Raw genomic sequence first — 19561 nt, forward strand, 5'->3', positions numbered from 1 at the left:
ATCATATTTCCAGAACAGATGTATTGTTAAAAAATGAAACGACATATGTGAACCACAGCGTCTGATTCATCTGCTCATCATCACGTTATCACGACTAACGGCGTGGTTTTGATCTTCCAGCCGAGCAGCACCCACCCGTCTGCGCTCCCGGAGGACGGCTGCCTCGGCCGGGTGGTTGAAGCGGAACTTGTGCACTCCCCCCAAGGTGATCACCGTCCCTGGAGACAGAGAGACACCTCCTTCATCACAGCGGTCCTGATGCTGCAGCAGAGCTGATAGAAGGACAGTGTGTGTGTGTGTGTGTGTGTGTGTGTGTGTGTGTGGGTGTGTGTGTGTGTGTGTGTGTGTTTGGGTGTTTACCCATGGGAGGAAACTCTGTGCACCTTTGATGTTAATGTACATTAACCCATATATGATATCCAGCATAGTGTAGTATTACAAGACTTTAATGCAGAGTCAAGTGCTGCTCAGGTCTGATTTTATGCATCACTGAATGTTTATTTCCATCCTGGCAACATCAGCAATGCTACAAATGTGCGATATAATGCTTTTATACAACAAAAATTGCTTACAGTATGCAGCTTTAGTACTACTTGTGTCAGAAAATGAAGGTATTGCTTATAGTAGAATGAATGCTACTCATTAGTTATTAATTTATGTGGTAGTTTGCAGTGATGGTTGAACGTGTCATTGTAAGAGGAACTCCGGCACGTGTATTATTAAGATGTTCTTAGTGTCTTAAAAATAGAAGTTGTCTTTGTACTCTCGCATCAAAGTGACAACGGCTGCTTGAGGATATTAAAAATAAGAATTAGTGTTCACTATCAGTCAAATAAACTCCAACATATCCCGTCTGTGTGACTTATGCATAAAAAAAGAAATGCAGAGGGAACCGGACGGAGGACGTGAGCTGACCTTGAGCCAGCCTGCAGGGCTCGGTGACCTCTCGGTCGTTGAGCAGGCAGACGGCGCCCGGCCGAGGTCTGAGCGTCACCACACCTCCGCGGTTTTCAATCTCACAGCTGGCGCCGCCCTGCAGGACTAACAGAGAAGAAACGCATCCACACATGCCGATTAAAGGAAGTCTGATATGCTTAATATATTCAGCTTAATGCAGTATTTGTATATTTACTTCTGACATGTTTTATACTGTGTTTGGTCTAAAGCTGCCAGTGTTTCTGTATGTCTGCTCTGGGATGACGCATGCTTGTGGTCTTTTAGGATTTCCTCTCCTCTCATACAGTTTGAAAAGGATGAAGAAACGTGGAGAAATCATATGAATAAATAATACCTATCTGTGGTTCTTCAAACTGCTCCTCAGGTCCTATGTGGGTAACTCCTTCCTGTAAGAACAAGGCGTCCTGTAAACATGGCAGCTAGATTGAAATCTACATCTACATATAGTGGATGTAAAGCTAACAATGTTATACAATGATCTTGTGAACTGTTGTCCTTCCGCTTTGAATCTTTTACTTAGCGGACAGAAACACAGTTTGTTTACTTTGAGGTCTTATCTAATGGGATTAAAAGCTTTCTTAGATGGTGTCATATAGACCACATGTGCTCCCGGGTGGCTCGGCTCTCTATGCAGGAAACAGTGTAATTGTCAGGCCTAAGGGGATGCTTGTCATTGTCAGAATCAGGACGGCCTCAGCTCCCCGGAGTCCTCGCCTCAGAACTAAGAGCCTCTTATCCAGCCGAGCTTTAAGACACACAGAGACGGGAGATCGACAGGACGGTTGGAGGGGAGCGTGAAAGAAAAAGACAGTGGAAACGCACCTTTTCTCAAGAGTTTCTGTAGCAGAACAAAGAGAAATAGTGGGAAGGAGGAGGAGGAGGAGGAGGAGGAGGAGGGGGGAGAATCTAGTAAAGAAAGAAAATAGATGGTTTTAGTCAAGACAGCTGACAAGTCAGTTCCTTTGGAGTTGGAGAAAAGTAGAGCAGATGCAGAGAATAATATCAGCTTGTGGGGGTTGGCGGCATGTTTTCAAACGAGTGATGCGTCTCTGGGGATGAAGAGGAGCGTACAAAGAACCAGACAGTGTGGAAGTCCATGCTTAAAACCTGACAATACAACTAACAGATTCTGATCCCCAACCAAAATGTATTCTAATATTTACACACACAAAAATCACAAAATGCATGAAGAAGAACCTGATCTATTAAATCGTACCAAACTCTATATAACTGTTTACATGAAACATCACTGTTTATCTGCCTGTCTCTGGTCGTACCCGGAGGTGATGGAAGACCACCCCGGTGCTCAGGACGTCCTCATGGAGAGTCAGCAGGTGTGGTTGGAGGGAGTTGATGAGGAATCCGGCCTGGTCTCGGTTGATGTCCACACTGTACTGCTCCAGCAGCTCCTTCTTGTCTCTCCAGCTCTCCGACCAGTCTTTGGTCAGCTGCTCCACCTGAGGAGACGCAGATGAAGACCATGAGGGAAGGTCACGAAGAAACAAGGGTGGTAAACATCTGTGATCAAGGACATGATGCTACCAATATCAACCACTTCTATCGATCTAAAACATGACTACTATTACTGTATCGGATCCTCGTTCAGTCAGAAGAAGAACAAAGATCTAGGGGGAGAAACTAACAGAGCTTCTTTAAGTTTACATGTAAATCTGTGTGACATATTTCTATCTTTTCTATAAGCTTGACTTTAAAACTCAAGGACTGCCAGACTGAATGATGCTCAGTCATATAACACACATTTTTGCCATCATCGGGTCAGTGAGGTCAAAGATTATCTGATTATTATTATGTGAGGTACGAGTCCTCAGTCTTGTGATCATATGCTGTATTTCTACAAAGTGAAAGTCGTGTCAAACTCATGATGATTGAAGCGTCGAGGACTGTATCTGTGTAGCAGATGTAACCACACACACACACACACACACACACACACACACACACACACACACACACACACACACACACACACACACACACACACACACACACACACACACACACACACACACACACACACACACACACACACACACACACACACACACACACACACACACACGTATTACCTTCAGTTCGTTCTGCAGCACGATGTCAGACAGGTTTCCATCCCTCTCATCGCTCAGGGAAGGACTGAGATTACGCTGCTGTCAGTCAAGAGGATGAAAGATCATCAGTCAGAATACTGTGCAACAAGGAAAATGTCACATGGATTACAATGCAAACATTCAATCTCTACCACCCACGGGATAAAAAAGACACTAAGCACTGTATGGAGCCGTTGCTAGAAGAATGTAGTGTAACCTCTTTTATTCAACAGTACTAGAAAGGCTTTTTTTTGGGGGGGGGGGGAGTCTCCTGGGAGGGTTAGCGCTATGCTCCAACGATAAAAAGGTCATCGTACCATTTGAAAGCTGAGCAGCATGCTCTTGAGCCTGTCGATCTCCTCTCTCAGCTCCCTGATCAGCCGAACGCTGGCGTCCTGCACACCAACCACAGCACACGTTAACCTCCGGAGACGTCCGGCGCGATCATGACATCACCGACATTAAACTGACCTCATTAACCCGGGGCTTGTTGATGATGTTTTTGGCATGGGCAGCGTAGCGCAGGGTGCTGAGGGTCTCGTTGTAGCTGTTAGCGGAGGGTGACACCGCTGTGAAGACACACACACAACACAATTAGCACTCAGATCACAAGGAACGTCATGATGACTTGATAATAAAATCCCAACGCAGACGTCTTCTCCACTTACTTGCAATCATGATGGTCTTGGAGTTGCCGCCCAGGCTGTCTTTCAGCAGCCAGGTCAGGACTGAGTCTCTGTAGGGGATGAAGCAGTGCCTCCTCCCTCCTCCTCCTCCTCCTCCTCCAGACAGGGAGCTGCTGTGGCTTCCCACCGTGCTGCCGTCGCCCTCGGAGGCCATGCTGTTGATGCTCTGACAGCTGCTGGACATCTGGGAGTTCTGGGCTGTGGAGGCGGTGGGAAGAAGAGATGTATGAAGAGAGAAGGGAACACTGTGTGAAAAGGTGGTGGAGTTACAACCAGTATTTACCCAGCGCAGAGATGACGATGCCCAGCGTGACCAGTGACTTATTGATGTTGGAGCCCTCAGTCAGCCTGTCCCTGCAGTAGTGGGGGTCTGCTCGCTCACTGTCACACACCAGAAACACGAGATCCAAGTCATTCACAAGGATTACAAACACAGTATCCCATTTAGAAAACCTCAGGACAATAGCCAAGGTCCACTAGGGGGCAGTCAACGGCTCAAAAGATGTTGAGGAAATAACAGTCTCACCTCCCAGCCAAGTCCACCAGGTTAATCTTGCTGACTATCTCTGAAGGGAGGTTATGTTCCAGGATCGCCTGCACAGAGAGGACAACCGTTGCAACGAGGGTCATCAGCAGGTTGACTCGTTAACAGGTGAACGCAGCTGATTGGAGGGCTGAGACCGACCTGCGTGTACTGGATGCTGAAGATGGCGTGGGATCGGCTGCTGGCGTCGTGGTTGTGGGTCGCTGCAGTGATTCGGTGGGCGATGCCTTCCTCCAGGAGATCCATGGCCTGCTTGCAGTCTGAGACCACATGCTGGGACAGGTCTGAGGAGAGACACACAGTACGCTGAAAACCATAGAAGTTTTATATCAACCTCAAAATAAAATGTTTAATATTTACTGTAAACTCCCTGTAGGAGGAAGACCAGACAGCTACATGGTTGTGTATCAGGATGCACTTTAATCAGCGAGGGAATCAGCATGTCATTTTACAGAATATCCGAGGAGGATAGAGGATATGTTTCACATTTTAAGGTTATGTATGGATGTCTTATGAATACAGTTACACAGGTAACCAGAATTGGTTTTAATAAATACATAAATAAAGTGTTATTGACTGATAGTGACCCGACACTGATGACAGAAAAACACATTTAGCCAAAAGGTGATTTAAATGTGAAAAAGATTCAAACAGGAAATGTGTCTCATCAATGCTTGCTCACACGCTGTACTATTTTTTTCACAGCATTTAAAAAAAAAAAAAGGCAGCAATACTCATTCCAGCTTATTCACTTATGTGAATAAGAACACACACACACACGGATGACCACAGAGCCTCGTGGTGCACTAACATGTGGTTACGTGTTCTAATAAGAAGTGAGTGAGCCATGAGGAAATGACCTCACTTCCTCTGGTCAACTGGGATTTCTGCTTACACAGACAATGAGTGGATGCAGGGCTTCAAACACAGAGACATGAAGACAGAAAGAGAGGGAAAGGATGAGGTGGACAGACGGGACAAACAGAAATCAACAACAGCTAAAAGAGGGTTCTGGATTAGATACACCCGATCAGAACGAATCAAATCCCAACCCTGACCACATACAACAGTGAATTATAATACATATATATTATATATTATAAATGAGAGAGGTTAGAGTTGAGAACCAGGAGCCTTTTGAATCCAAGCTGAGCTCAGCCCTGGAAGTACAGCATTTCTTTGGAGCTTACAGAAGGTCAAACACTCACCTTGGACGTAGGGTCCTTTCTCAGGATGTTCTCGGACTCTCAGGGAGGCTCTCTTCTTCTGCTCACCTCCTCCCAGCAGGTCTCGCACACGCTCATTGTAGATCTCCAGGAAGCTGCCGGGACGAAGGGAGAAAGACAACATCCTGCCATGAAGTCACACATGTGCTACTGATGATCGTTTCATGCCTATATCGTCTCCCATCACACATTATGTGGAGATGTTTTTTTAAAGTGTTCCACGTCAGAAACATCTCTGCCATTTTACCTTTATTAAAACTGACAGCACAGAGAGGTAAAGGAGGCGTTGGTGACGCCACACAATGGATGCTCGATGCAACCCGGGTCGTAATCCGGGTCACATGGTCTGGGTTTTACAGCGCTGGTCCAACCAAACGACCCAGAACCACCATTACGGTAATTATAACACTTCATTTTCCCTCGTGGATAAACAGCGAGGAGAGCTCATAAACCCATTTGTTTGGTCACGTCAACATTGCCTTCCAAAAGGGCCTGTTTTGGATTTGCACTGTTTTGCCTGCAGCTTTGCAGCATAACACACAACAACACGATAACAAGTACCCACGGATTATGGATGTCAACATCAAGAAAGTGACTAAAGAATCACACAGTCAGGCTTGTATGACGGCGTACCTGATCTCCACTCGACTGGAGTTTTGACCGTCAGGAAACGTGTCTTCAGACATGAAAAGACCCTGCAAGGGAAAGAAATGCAGTTTACTCCACACGACAGCAACAGATGGGATTATCAGTGTACTCACTGCAGTGACGTGTTCACTCATCGACCTACCTGACAGATCCGAGGGGTCAAGCCGATGGAGTCCTGACATCACACAGAAGAAAACAATCAACGTCGGCTTATTGTCTGTGCAGCATGGTTTTAAATGTGCCTGGCAAGCATGTGTATTCAATACATCCGATTCAACTCAATCAATCTGCTAAAATAAATAACTAATGAATCGCTTTGGCTTCACCAATAATGATTCTTAATTATGATTCATGTTTAAAGACTTTTAAGACACTCTCCCCTGCCAGCATGTAGCCTATTGAAAATGTTTAATTACATTTTGTATTCTGCATAAAATATTATTATATATTATATTATGTTGTTTATTTTTTCAATTTTCAGAAGAATACAGTCTCACTCGCATTAATGCATGTTTATTTCATGGATATAGAATTTTGGTTAAAAGTTACTGAATCGAAAAGAAAAAAAAACATCCTTGAATCGAATCGTCAACTACCTAATCATTAATGGAACCCCTAGTATAATGCCATGCATGAATTCCAGTGTGCTCCCCCTCACCGGCGTTCCCATCATGCTGTACGTCTTTCCAGATCCCGTCTGTCCGTAAGCAAACAGACACACGTTGTAGCCCTCCGAGGCTCCGGACAGCACCGACACACCCAGGTCCTGGAACACCTGCAGCATGAACACACACACAATCAATCACACACACACACAATCACACACAATCACACAAAGAAAGGCCAGCTATGATAGATCTATAAATAAACAGGGTGGAGGTAATTAAGGAGGAGGCTGATTCAGGAGTTCAAACATACACGTTCAAGATAAAAATTAATTAGGATTGGTAATTCCTGCAAACACAATGCTGATGTCCTTGTGTTTTTACATGTGTAGATGTACACCAAGGGTTCACAATCACAATGCTGCAGCACTGGGCCGGTGTTGGCGAGGTGATGTTGTTTCCTGCCGAGGTGTCGGAGGTCAGGTAATACTCCGGGTAAACAACTTTGCAGAGTGTGTATGTGCGGGGATGAAATGCGAGTGTGGAAGCACTTTGAAAAGTGGCCGGGGTCAGGAAAATCAACCCGAACAGTGCTGTGGTGAGACGTGGATCGGGGAGAGTCCCACTCAAAACAAACCATCTTGTTTTTCTTTCGCTCCGGCTGCATCTGAGCATCACAGTCTGGAGATCAGCAGCACGAGGCGGGCGTTATTTATTTATGAAGAACGTATCCAACCAATATCCAATATCCAACTTTATCATCACAACATCATACGGCAAGTAGTGCTGCATGTTTGAACGTCGTTTCACATCAACTGTGAACGTGCTTTGGGTGCTGTTGACTCCTCGTTCCGGCTCCAAACTCCAAACCAGCTGAGAAACGTGGACCTGATTCCCTTTAGAGCTGACAAACAGCCCAACCAGCATATCAAGTTCCTCGTGTGTTTCAACAATCATCACAGAGCCATGGGATTTGCAGATACTTATCTTCCTATTGGTGTATGTAAGTATTTGCATGGTGATAAGAGCTGATAATTAACTACACGCCTTGCTGCACCCGACACTGAATGGTGAGCAATGTGGGCGTTTCTCACAACTCAAAGGAACATCTATGAACTGTTAAACAGGACGAGGACTTAACCTACAGTTAATGCTACCTAGCTCCCCTCCAGCCAACTTCAACGTGGATCTGCTGTACAGTTCAGTGGTTGCACACTGTTGATGACTGAAACCCTGCACCCAGGAGTCGGTGTTTTCTCTTTGCAAAGTATTTACAGCAATGATCTTGAGTCATCGAGTTCAGACATCGTGCATGTGATACTGGTTAGAAGAGGTGGGGGGGGATGGACAAATGATCAATCTTCTCTATTGTTTTCATTGTTTAATACTGATAAGCAAAAAGAAAGTTCCCAGGGACAACCCAAAAGCTCAGTCCAAAGTCAACACATGCCTTTTTGGGCCAGCAACCTGATCTGGACCAGACCTGAGACACAGCACATTCCCCCCCAGAACCAAAACACACCTGGGGGGGGGATCAGTGAGGGGTCTCCTGGCCCAGGGGCTCAGGGCTGGACACACTGGTGGTAAGAACACAGCGGAGAGAGGAGGAAGGGCCTCAAAGCTCCCACAGATCAAACACAGCGATGGTTTCAACACGCCTCCCATGTGAGCGACGGGCGACCGCGGTCGGAGAGCCGAGAACCTGGAGCTAAGCCTGTGTATACTGTAGGACACAGCGATGGTTTCAACACGCCTCCCATGTGAGCGACGAGGGACCGCGGTCGGAGAGCCGAGAACCTGGAGCTAAGCCTGTGTATACTCTGGGCTTACAAAGCTGTGGGAATGGGTTTAGATTGGAAGCTCTTGTGAAAGACCCCAGGCTTGTGAAAGCACCCTGAAAAAGGATTCAGTGGTCATCTGGGTGTTCTGAGGAGTGTGTGAATCCCTGTGTTAATATTCATCAAACCTTGAGATTCTCTGAGAAAAGCTAAATATTAAACACTGGCAGAGTGGAATGAAGCTCACAGAGACCTTATCTAAGCACACCTGGGGAAGCAAGGACCAGTGAGAAAACCCAAAGCTGACATGGGTAGAAACTTAACACGAGCATCACTAGAAGGTCGTAAACATGATGTTTTGATTTCTGATAATTCACTCAAAGAAGCCAAAACAATTCTCCGGTTCCAGCTTCTCAAATGTGATGGTTTGCAGCTACTTTCCATTTTATATCTTCGTAAATTGGCTTTCAGACTGTCGGACGGACAAAACAAGACATTTGAACATCCAGTTTGGGCTCTGGAAACAAAACAATACACCAACTAAAAACTACACAGATTAGTCAAAGAACATAAGTTAGCTGCAGCTCAACAAACACATTCTCCATTTGAAAGTATTGCTCTGTAACCGTGCCAACCATGTGTGACGATAGCCACGTGGAACTAGTAAAACTTCCTCAGTGACCTTATAAATCACCAACAGGCACCGTGGTAAAGACATCCAACATGCTGCTGTTCCTACGGATGGAATACAGTTTTCAGGTTTTTGAACTGAGTAGAATTCAGAAAATAGCAGAAAATGCTCATTAAAATTCATCAGAGCCCAACTTGACTTATTCAGATTGGTTCATTTATCAGACCAACAGTTTAAAACCCCCAAAGATCTTCATTTATATCCCCAGAAACCTGCTTAGAAAGCAGCGTTTGAGAAAGAAATGTAAGTAATATAGGCCTTCTCACAAACCAGAATCTTTTTTCTGCTATTTATCTGATAAAAAGGAAATTGAAACTGTGTGTACCTTATGTAACGGTTGCCCAATAAATAGTGATGTGACAAAGTGTGCAGACCCCTGGAGTCCAGACCACCAATGGTTGCCCCCCCTGCCTCGTGGCTGAATGGAGGCTGAAACATGAAGACAAATAGCAGCAGCTCCCCGGCCGTGTCCTCATCCTACTATTCAAAAACAGACAGACGCCCTCTCCTCCCTCAAAGACAGAGAATCAATACAGCTCTTGTTAAACTGACCCTCTTAAATTCACTCTGTGGGGGATACAACCAGGCTGAGGACCCCTCAGGTTTAGAAGAAAGAGCAGGAACTTCACTTCAACTGTGTCTCTGAACTTGACTCCTTTCTCTCAGTACACTCTCCCTTTGTCAACACCTTTGTTTGATTTCATCCAAACCCTCCAACATACTTTAAATAACATCGGCATCCTACGAGAGGAAGTTATTACACTTATTTTAAACTCTTGGCATCATTAAATCTGTGTGTATGAGTTTGGAGGGGCCGCGTCGGGCGACATTAAAACAATCCGCTTGTTTGTCATCGCTGTCACGCCGAATCATATCACAAGTTTGTGAATCTGTGCCACCGTGATGCTCCGACTGCTTGAATGGACGTAACGGCCCTCCGCCACAACCCACTTCCATAGTTCCTCTGCAGCATCGGGCTATTTCTGGAGAACAAAGACACTGAGGTAGAAGACAGATTGCATTGTGGGAATGGAAATGTAGTCCAGGAGAAAAACAGCCAGGGAGGTACAGCGACGAGGCCGGGGCCACAGCAAGCATGCAGACCGCCTCAAAACACACAGGGGACAGACTAAACACCTCCATTAACAGGAAGGTGGCTGTCATCAGCAGGCTGCTGCACATGCATGTGTGTGTGTGTGTGTGTGTGTGTGTGTGTGTGTGTGTGCCACTTAGAGGAAACAGCATCCACAACAAGGACAAAGGCCTTTAGAGTTTGCTTCCCTGTTCGAGAAAATAAACGTGCAAACAATCCAACAATGAAAGAGGAAAAGCAGAATATAGCTTTCATTCTCTTACGGGAAATGCAGGTCAAATTAATCTGGTCAAAACAGAGTGTCAGGAAGGAAGGAGAAAAGTAGGCTTTGAGGGTTAGAAAAGGTGGCACGGGGCTGCAGATATATGCACAGAATGGCAGTCTGCTTTGGCTAAGATGCGTAGAAAAGCCTTCAGACAAAAACGAGGTTTCCATTTTTTTTTATCTTCCAGTCATGCATGGATGTAAATATGCATCCCTTTTCTGCAAACACAACAATCACGGCAGAGCGCACCAAATCAAACGCACTGCCAGCCTCCAGATAAGATTCAATTTCAAGCAATGCAATGCCAGGAGATGGAGAGAGAGAGAGAGCGCACACACACGTATAAATGAATACGACTGCACGATATCCATGACAGTCAGTTTTTAATAAAGTGGAGACACACACAGATGTGTTATCTGGTAAAATCCTATTTTGGCAACAGCTCTCCAAAGGAAAGTGAAAACGGCACGTACGTCGAACTAAGTTGGGCCTCTCGGAGGAAAAACAAGGAACCAGCTGTGTTTCATGCCAGAGATCTGCACCACGATATAAACTATGTTCCATGTTGGTTTGAAACACTTGATTTTACTAAGTGGCAGCCTCGTCGGTGGCCTGGTTACACAGAAAGGAGGAGAGGAAGGCAGCAATGTGGTGAGAAATGTTGAAAAAGGCTGGTAACAGAAAGAGAGACACCATTAAACAAGACGTAATGGCGTAATGCATCTGTAACCAGTCCAGTCCTGCAATCACTGCTGTGGGAAATGCCAACTGCTGGTCTGGTTTAATGTGGCCGGCTTCACACTAAACCCTGGAAGTATTTATGTGTGTGTGCGTGTGAGTGTAAGTGTGTGTAAGATGTCGTCAAGGGTGATGGCAAAAGGCCAGACCAGCACAGTGAAGCACTTTGCCACATTTAAAAACGTCAGCTTCTCATTGCTTTGCCAGGTTTGACGCCATCGAGAGGTCCGAGGTAAATCTTCCCTCGCTGGGAGGACGCCAGTGAGCTCAGTGCGAGAAACTAGAGGCTGAACGTGAAAACAACTCCGCTACTTTCTCCAAAACAATGTGTTACCCACTACCAAGTCTCCTCCAGGTCCAATGAGAGGCCAGCTGCAGAAGAGGCGAGGGGTCGCCCGGTTCCCGTCCCACGCTTTCCAGCTGGCTTACATAAACAGCTAAATACTTGTGTTTAGACACAGGGAAAATACATGTCGTTGGAGATCCCTCTCCTAAAAAATCTAGGTTAGCGAATCAGAGGTGAAAGGGTGAGAAATGTGTCGAGGGAGGGAGGACACAGAATCACATGAAGAAGAGATGGGAAGCTGTTTGGCTGGAGTTCAACAATGCTCTCGTTTGTCACACTTGGACAGAATTTGTAGGTCAAATTAGCATGGGAGGGCAGATAGACTGCAGGAGAGGGAGGAGGGAGGGCGGGGGGCAGAGATGTGCAGGCCAAACAGATAGGCTGCTCTTCATTACTCAGGCATCCCTACACATGGGAGTGAAGGACAGTGGGAAACAGAAACGGGACAGGGAGGCGAAAGAAAATGACGGCGGAAGGCTCTCTGGCAGTGCGTTGCATTTATTCAGCGTGCACTTTTTGTTGCAACCGACACCGGGGCAAAGGCAAGACTCAGAAAATACAGAAAGCCATATCTACAGAGAGTTGGGGGATTTGCTGCTGCTCCTCCCCCAGTTCTCGTTAAACACAACGCTGTGGAGTGGAGCTGCACGTCACACTCTTTATGGCAGCCTGGAAATGACTCCTCCAGCCTTCAGACGGATGCCAGCCTCGTGGGATATCATAGTGTATAGTGGGACTGTATGGAGGGGGGTACACTTCATTATGGTAGCCAGCCTCCATTGTGTGCAAAGATAGAAAGAGCATGTTGATCCCTCTTCTCTTCCTACCACTGTATGAGACAATCCGGTAGTTTCTCATGCATTCTGACCCTAAACGTCACGGAGGGCAGGCTGCTCGTATAAGGATTTCCATCATTTGATCAGGTAGCAAAAAAATAAATAATCTGAAACCAAATAATGAAAACAGAATGCCGACCCAATTAACAACTATTCAAATATTTGAGTCCGGCCCAAATAATATGAGAGTATTTACACTTCCAGAAAGTCCATCTATGAGGCCACGTTCAGTCTCTCACAGCTCCTCTGTCTTCACTGATAACACATGTGCTGTTCCTGCATCCATGTTGGAGATCTCATATTGCTTTGCAGACAGCATGTGTTGTTTGGTGTGCGTGTGTTGGGGGGGGGGGGGGGGGGGGGGTCTTCTCATACACAGAGAAGCTATTCTCTCCCAAGTCTGCAGCACCACTGACACACAGACCTAGAAACACAGTGAACATGATCAAATCTCACAGAGAGAGAAGAAGAGGAGGAGGAGGAGGAGGAGGAGGAGGAGAAGGAAAACCCCAGCAAGACGTCTCCTTTTGGCAATAAAAAACCAGCATTGTGCTCAGAGACAAATCCTCAGCAATGACGTCCTTTCACTGAAATGCAACTGTGGAAATGACTTGGTGAGGCAGCTGTGGACCCCCAGCTCCTCCTACCCTCCGGCTCCTCGCTCCTCCTGCTCCTCCTCTACTCAAGGAATTCACATTAGCACTCTCCCTTCGCGGCTAATAAGTTTCTCTTTTACAATACTCTCCCATGTTTCTCGCTTTCAGAAGCAGTAAACAAGTGGAGAGGTTTGTGGTATTAAAAAGTGGAGGAAAAACACCATTTATTAGCTCGATATTCAGCCTCCAAACAAAGGCAGCATTGAGACAAACAATCCCAACAGCTGCCTCCCATTATGGATTATGGTTCCTACTTTTCTCACCTGGCAGGGCCCGACTCCTTTCTTTCTGCTCAACCTTCAGGAAACTTTGTTTTTGCCCAGAGATATAAAAACTGATCCTGTAAGACAAGTATTTTTCAACTTGTTGAGAACCCTCCGCGACAAGAATGCAACCACGTCTGCAGCCCAACGTACAGTTAGATACCACAGTTCTGTCTACTCTCAGCTAGAACCGTGTATCTGGTGTAAACCATCAGGGATGCATGGACATGTCAGCAGACAGGAGTGGGGGGGCTGGGCGGCCAGTCTCGGAGGGGGACTGGGTGTGCTGGGACTGGAAAAGCCAGAGTTAAGATCCTCTTTAATGCAAAACTAACTGAAAATGAGGCGTTTTTACAGCAACATTGCTGTAAAATCCTGGTTGTGGATAACAAACCCGCCACTTAGAAAGACTCTTCACCGTTCTAAGAAGCAGTTTGTCTGGTGAAACGCTTACAGTGGCTCTTGAATTGCTGACTTGCCCTCCAACACAAGCGCTGTGTGTTCAGATCAACTGGAGATTTGCCGTATTCAAATATATTCAACTGTGATGTGATCAGTAAACGGCTGACGTGGTCTTCTACTCTTTGTGAAAGAGGCGATTCTGTGGATTTTGGTGCAGGAAAAGAGGTCAGATTTAAATCCTGTGTCCTTCAGTGGCGTCCTTTCGCCCACCCCGGGGCAACGGAGGAATGTCTGGTGGCAACCAGGCCACTGTGACGGGACTCTGAGGACAAAAACTGCCTAAAGCAGAGAAAAAGGGGGAAGGAAGAAGTGCTGTGTTGTCTGTTGCTCTGCAGTGTGTAGGCGGCCATCATCACAGCCTTCTCAAACGCATACAAAAGCAGCTCTGACAAGGAGAGGAAGGCAGCGAGGGAGTGGAGAAAAGTAAGGGAGCAGCTAATGTGCTTCACAGTGAAAACTCAATGGAAATATAAATTAATAGCAAGAAGAAAAAAAAACACCCTCCAATCAAAGCAAGCCGAAGATATCTAATCGGCCAATCAGAGCTGTGACGCTCCCAGAGACTTCTGGGTAACAGATGGAGCTGATATCATATCCCCGAGTGGCCATCGGTGTAGAAACAGACACAAAACGCCACCGCCCCCCGTCTTGTTGTGGTTCTGTTGTGTGTTTCCTCTCCGCTCTCTTCTTGGGACAGAAGTTGTGTTTGTGTCGACTTGTCTAAAAGCCTGGACTGGCACCCACAACAAGTCATGAAAACAACAACATTCCTCAGCGCTGCACAAATGGGCGACATGTCAAGCCAGATATGACCAAACACCAACCGCATATAAGCTCCATCCCATTAAAGGCCATTCACTGTTGACTAATCTGCCTCAATAAACTAAACCTGAACGCAAAACTCCCACAAAAATGCCATGTAAACAGAACAAATATGAACAGAACTCTATTTATACTGGTTCTCCTTTCACAATCCACTCGTGTGTCTGCAAGATAATCTGTCAAATCACTGTTTACGTTGCCATATTTCCACGGAGAGAACCACGAGGAGGAACATCTGAGAGCAGCTGAGTCCTGGATGAAAGCTCTGATGGTGCAACTTCCTGTGGTGGAGCCTCTCCAGTCATGATTCAGGCTCCATAACATACAAATAATTATGGGAACATTCTAATAGCTAAGTGTGCAAACCGTTGAAATATCGTCTTTTTTGAGCAAGGTCAATAGGAACACTTTGGGAGGTCATTACCTCCTCCTGCGAGGCATAGTGGGGCTCCTCAGGGTCCACGGACCAGTAGCAGTAGTCGAAGCAGAACTCCAGAAGCTTCTCCCTGGAATCTACAGCACCGTCCGTACGTCCATCCAGCTGCAGGGTGAAGAGAAAAGCACACCACGATTATTTTACATTATTAACAGGAGTAATAAGGCAAGAATTACAGCGGAATTAATTGATTTGGAGAAATACAATGAATTGATTTAAGATAGAGTTTTCTCCACAAAGAATACAGAAGCACCTCATTAAAGTGTGTTCAGCAGAGTCTCTTGGGGGGGAAATCAGCATAAATAAACTAGTTATCTACGTCGATTAAGACCAGAACAGCCGGCAAGTCGACGAGCTGTTGAACAGTCGGCAACCCTAATCTGCTTACATTCAACCACATCAGAAATATGAGCTACATAAAAAGGTGATAAAAGCTGCGTATTACAGCTTTGCTTAGAGGACTGCTGTGGTGTGGAATTGCAAGCTGGGTTGTTTCCATTCATTAACAACGTAATCACTCCTCCTCCTTCAGTCGCCTCGCTGCATTAATGGTAAACACCTTTCTGCTGACTGGAGTCCATCCCGAGCTGAGGAAGGACAGCGGAGCAGCACGTTGTGATGGAAGGAACGGTGGCAGCGGCGAAAACATTTCTTCTGGAGACCCACGTTTGTTCTAGAGCACATGAATCCGATGCATCCTGAAGTAGCTCTTTATAGCTTGTATTAGTTGCCGTTTCTTATTTGGCTTTACGTTTATTATCCTATAAAATCTTTCTCTCTCATATCTTCCAAATCTGTCCCACTTTCCATAAATAAAGGATTCCCATGAGACCCGCAAGAGTCTTGATCCTGTTCCAAGGCAGAGGGAGGCCATATGTGGCTCGTCTCTGTCACATCATGTGTAACAGATTCTCTCCTCCCCCCACCAAACTCCTCTCCCCGCGTAGGCATTTCAAACGTTAGCAGAAAGTCTGTAGAAGGTCTTTTTATCGGTTTCTGTCCGCATCACTTCCACGCGTTAAGAGATTCCGTCCCCTTCAAACACACGACGGTTTATCATCTCAACATTAGCCGAGCAAACATTCACAAGGAGAAATGCGGTGCGACGGCAGCCGGCTTTTCTGCAGGCGATGCGGTTCGACCAATCAGAGTCCGCTCAGCCGTCTTGACACAGCAGCTTTGGGAAGTTAGACGAGTATCACCTTACAAGTAACGCTCACATCATAATCACTTCCAAATGAGTCCTGGAACCTCACCTATTAATCACAACACAGAGGCCGACCAAAAACCCCTTCAGGCCAAAAGACAACATTTCACGCTCCTGCAAATAGAGATATTATTACTATTATCAATATTATTAACAATTACTCTACACTACTACTATACTACTACCACCACCAAATGCAGTTTGCACCCAAGAGCCTGGGCTGCACCAGGTTTCTGCCTAAAAGCCTGTTAAGGCAGTTTTTTCTGGCCACTGTTGCTGTAACGCCCCTGGGTGATGTTGGGACTTGTATTGCCTCTGGAAATCTTGAGTGTATTCCAGTCCTGCTCAGTGTGTTAAATGTCCTGAGATGACTTCTGTTGTGGTACGACACTATAAATACAATTGTATTTAATTGAATTGTACTCTGTACCAAAATTCATAGACACGATTATCCCACTAACGGAAATCCGCAACGATCGATTATTCGCAATGACAAAATCCTGTATCGTCCACATAGTGAAGTATGTGACGTATGCTGTAGTGGTGTTGGTGTGCGGTGTCACAGTGTGTTTGACAGGAGGGCTGTGAGCTCAACACATAACAAACACAGCAACATCAGCAGGAAAAAGGCTGATCCAAGAGTGTAAACATCCTGTTGCAGTGATGGATACCTCCACAGTCTCACCAACCACAGAAGCACCGCAATGGAAATAACTCTTCACACCAAGATACTCACCTTTACATTCCTGATCTTCACAAGCTTGTCGTCGACCTGAACCGCGAGCCGTCCTCCATCCGCTCTCTCCCTGTGAACAAGAAGACAACGCTTCAGTCAACGCTGTGAAAACATCTGGAAGCATGAAGAAATGTGATGAATGGATCAGACCAGAGCAAACGAGCCTATTAAGGCAGTTTTTTCTGGCCACTGTCGCTGTAACTCTGCCCCTGGGTGATGTTGGGACTTTAAAATTGTGTTGACTCTGGAAATCTTGAGCGTATTCTAGTCCTGCTCAATGTCTTAAGTGTCCTGAGATGACTTCTGTTGTTATACGACACTATAAATACAATTCACTCCAAGTGCAAACCGGATCGAGATTTAACAAAAAGGTTTCGCTCTGGATTCAAAAAGGTTTTTTTTTTTTAAATCCTCTTTTTGCAGACGCAGATAGAACAGAACGGGTGTTCAGATACATTAAGACCACTTGACTTGAGGCCGTCACATGACAGTTAACACAATGAGTCTTGGGACCAGAGTGTGTGTGTGTGTGTGTGTGTGTGCTTCAGCAGCTGGACAAAGCACAGATCTGATGCAACACTGTGAAAGTGGAGGCAATCCCACCACGGGGCTGAGGGAGGTTAGATCTCCAGCAGCGATAACTGCTCCATCTTTTTGGTGGTTGGGGGTAAAAGAGGACTCTCCCTGTGCTTCGACATGCAGGACTCATTCTGCCAACCCCCCCCCCCAGCACTGGCACAACCCAAAACCACCACCCTTCAGAGGAGAGGAGGTCGGTGGTGAAAACAGTAAACCTCATGGAAATGTGTGTTGATGCAATCCCCAGATGAATAATTTCACAATCTGGCTGATTTTATGTTTTTTTTAACATGTGAGTGGCTTGTTGTATTCTCGGGCAACACACTTCTGTGCACGGCTGAACGAGGAAGGCCGGGCTGGTGTTAGTGTTATCGCTTTCATACAGCAGGCCCACATTCACAAAATACACATCTTTCACTTGAAAACGAAATAAATAGCAAACCGCAGAGGAAAGTGAGACGGACGGAAGCCGACATCAGGAAGCCGACATTTGCATTACAGTGAACATTATGTATAAGAAATGCTTTTGTCATGTAAAATAGCAGGAAGACCGGTTGAAAGAATCATTGTCCAGCCTGAATAATGCTTTGTTATGGACTGGAGGGCCTCGGATGAAGCGCCGCTGCAAAAAGAACCATCCTGCAGGAGTTCATTTCATTCAGTGTACTAGTAGAAGACTTTATATGTCCTGTACCCCCCAAGCCCAGACACTGAATATCTGTTATTCAACATGCTGCAGGACTGTGCCTGTTAATGTAAACTTTACAACCTCTCCGTTACGCTGGTATTTAAACAGGAAACTCACAACAGAGAATGAGGTCTTGTTTTTCTATGTTGAACATTTACTGAGAAGTACTGTTAATTATACGATCAACAGAAAACACTAGGAAGCACATGTTCTCCTTCTCCTTTTGCTGTATTATAAAATTAATGACACTATTGTGTTATTTCCTACAAACGTAGGTGAAAATATTGTTACAACTATAGCAGAAGTTGATTTTAGGTGGGCATCTTGTTGAATTTGGGGGGTTAAATGTGCATAAAATGATGTGTAAGACGTTCAGAGTATATTTTAAATGAAAAGCTGGAAGAAGATGAAACACATAGATTTGAAAGAACAACCTTCAAATGGCTAAAAAACACAACAACAACCAAAGACATTCAGTTCACTAGAAGACAGAAAAGCAGCATAGCAACATGTGTGTACACACACACGCACGCGCGCGCACGCACACACACACACACACACACACACACGCACACACACACACACGCACACACACACACACACGCACACACACACACACACACACACACACACACTCTCTCTCTGACAGCCACTGACTTCTTCACTGAGCTTTTAGCTAATTAGCTAACGTTAACTAGCTAGCTCAACGGTTGGTTTCTTGTTACGACGTCAGTGCCGTAAACCTTAAAGTTCGCTCCGATACGTAAACCCATCATTAATTAGCGGGTAATTAGCTCGGCTAGCCGACGTCACTCACCTTGCGTTGAGAGGGCGGACTCGGACGGCAACTTTCACGTTTGCCATGACGCCTTCACGAGCAACGGTCGGCCAACTCGGAGCAACATACCGATTCCCGGGTGAGCATGTTAGTCTTCTTCTTCTTCTTCTGGTCCCGTTAAAGCTGGAAGAGCCGGAGGAAACCCGGGTTAAAGAGCCGGAGGAACCCGGGTTAAGTCATCCTGCTCGCTGGACGCGGGTTCAACCGCCCCGCTGCCTTCGAGCAAACTCCCCACTGGAGTTACACTTCCTGTCGGGCAGGGAAGGGGGGGAGGAGGGGGGACTCCTCCTACTACTATGTCTGTTATTATTTAAATACATTTAAATCTACTGTTTGAATGGTTAAACTGGGGATTA

At 45.9% G+C, this 19561-nt stretch overlaps 1 protein-coding gene across 2 annotated transcripts in view; it reads right to left on the reverse strand.

Moving 5' to 3' along the window:
* The window catches only part of stard9 (StAR-related lipid transfer (START) domain containing 9), a 32156-nt gene extending 12729 nt beyond the window's left edge, over positions 1 to 19427 (reverse strand). Inside the window, exons 1-18 of one of the 2 annotated variants that reach the window (XM_084014350.1) lie at positions 19185 to 19427; positions 17101 to 17170; positions 15146 to 15262; positions 6825 to 6941; positions 6309 to 6341; positions 6152 to 6213; positions 5501 to 5613; positions 4434 to 4576; positions 4275 to 4342; positions 4032 to 4129; positions 3731 to 3946; positions 3534 to 3631; positions 3380 to 3457; positions 3045 to 3119; positions 2235 to 2414; positions 1292 to 1343; positions 916 to 1041; positions 136 to 218 (exon numbers count right to left, since the gene is read on the reverse strand). In XM_084014350.1, coding sequence (XP_083870476.1) covers positions 136 to 218; positions 916 to 1041; positions 1292 to 1343; positions 2235 to 2414; positions 3045 to 3119; positions 3380 to 3457; positions 3534 to 3631; positions 3731 to 3946; positions 4032 to 4129; positions 4275 to 4342; positions 4434 to 4576; positions 5501 to 5613; positions 6152 to 6213; positions 6309 to 6341; positions 6825 to 6941; positions 15146 to 15262; positions 17101 to 17170; positions 19185 to 19231 — 1776 coding nt within the window. In that variant the 5' untranslated portion in view covers positions 19232 to 19427. Of the gene's footprint in view, positions 1 to 135; positions 219 to 915; positions 1042 to 1291; positions 1344 to 2234; positions 2415 to 3044; positions 3123 to 3379; positions 3458 to 3533; positions 3632 to 3730; positions 3947 to 4031; positions 4130 to 4274; positions 4343 to 4433; positions 4577 to 5500; positions 5614 to 6151; positions 6214 to 6308; positions 6342 to 6824; positions 6942 to 15145; positions 15263 to 17100; positions 17171 to 19184 lie in introns of both variants that reach the window. The other variant, XM_084014349.1, reaches the window with a different exon arrangement.
* Positions 19428 to 19561: the final 134 nt, after the last annotated feature.

The sequence above is a fragment of the Eutrigla gurnardus genome (genome assembly GCF_963514095.1).
Source record: "Eutrigla gurnardus genome assembly, chromosome: 7".
Classification (NCBI taxonomy): domain Eukaryota; kingdom Metazoa; phylum Chordata; class Actinopteri; order Perciformes; family Triglidae; genus Eutrigla; species Eutrigla gurnardus.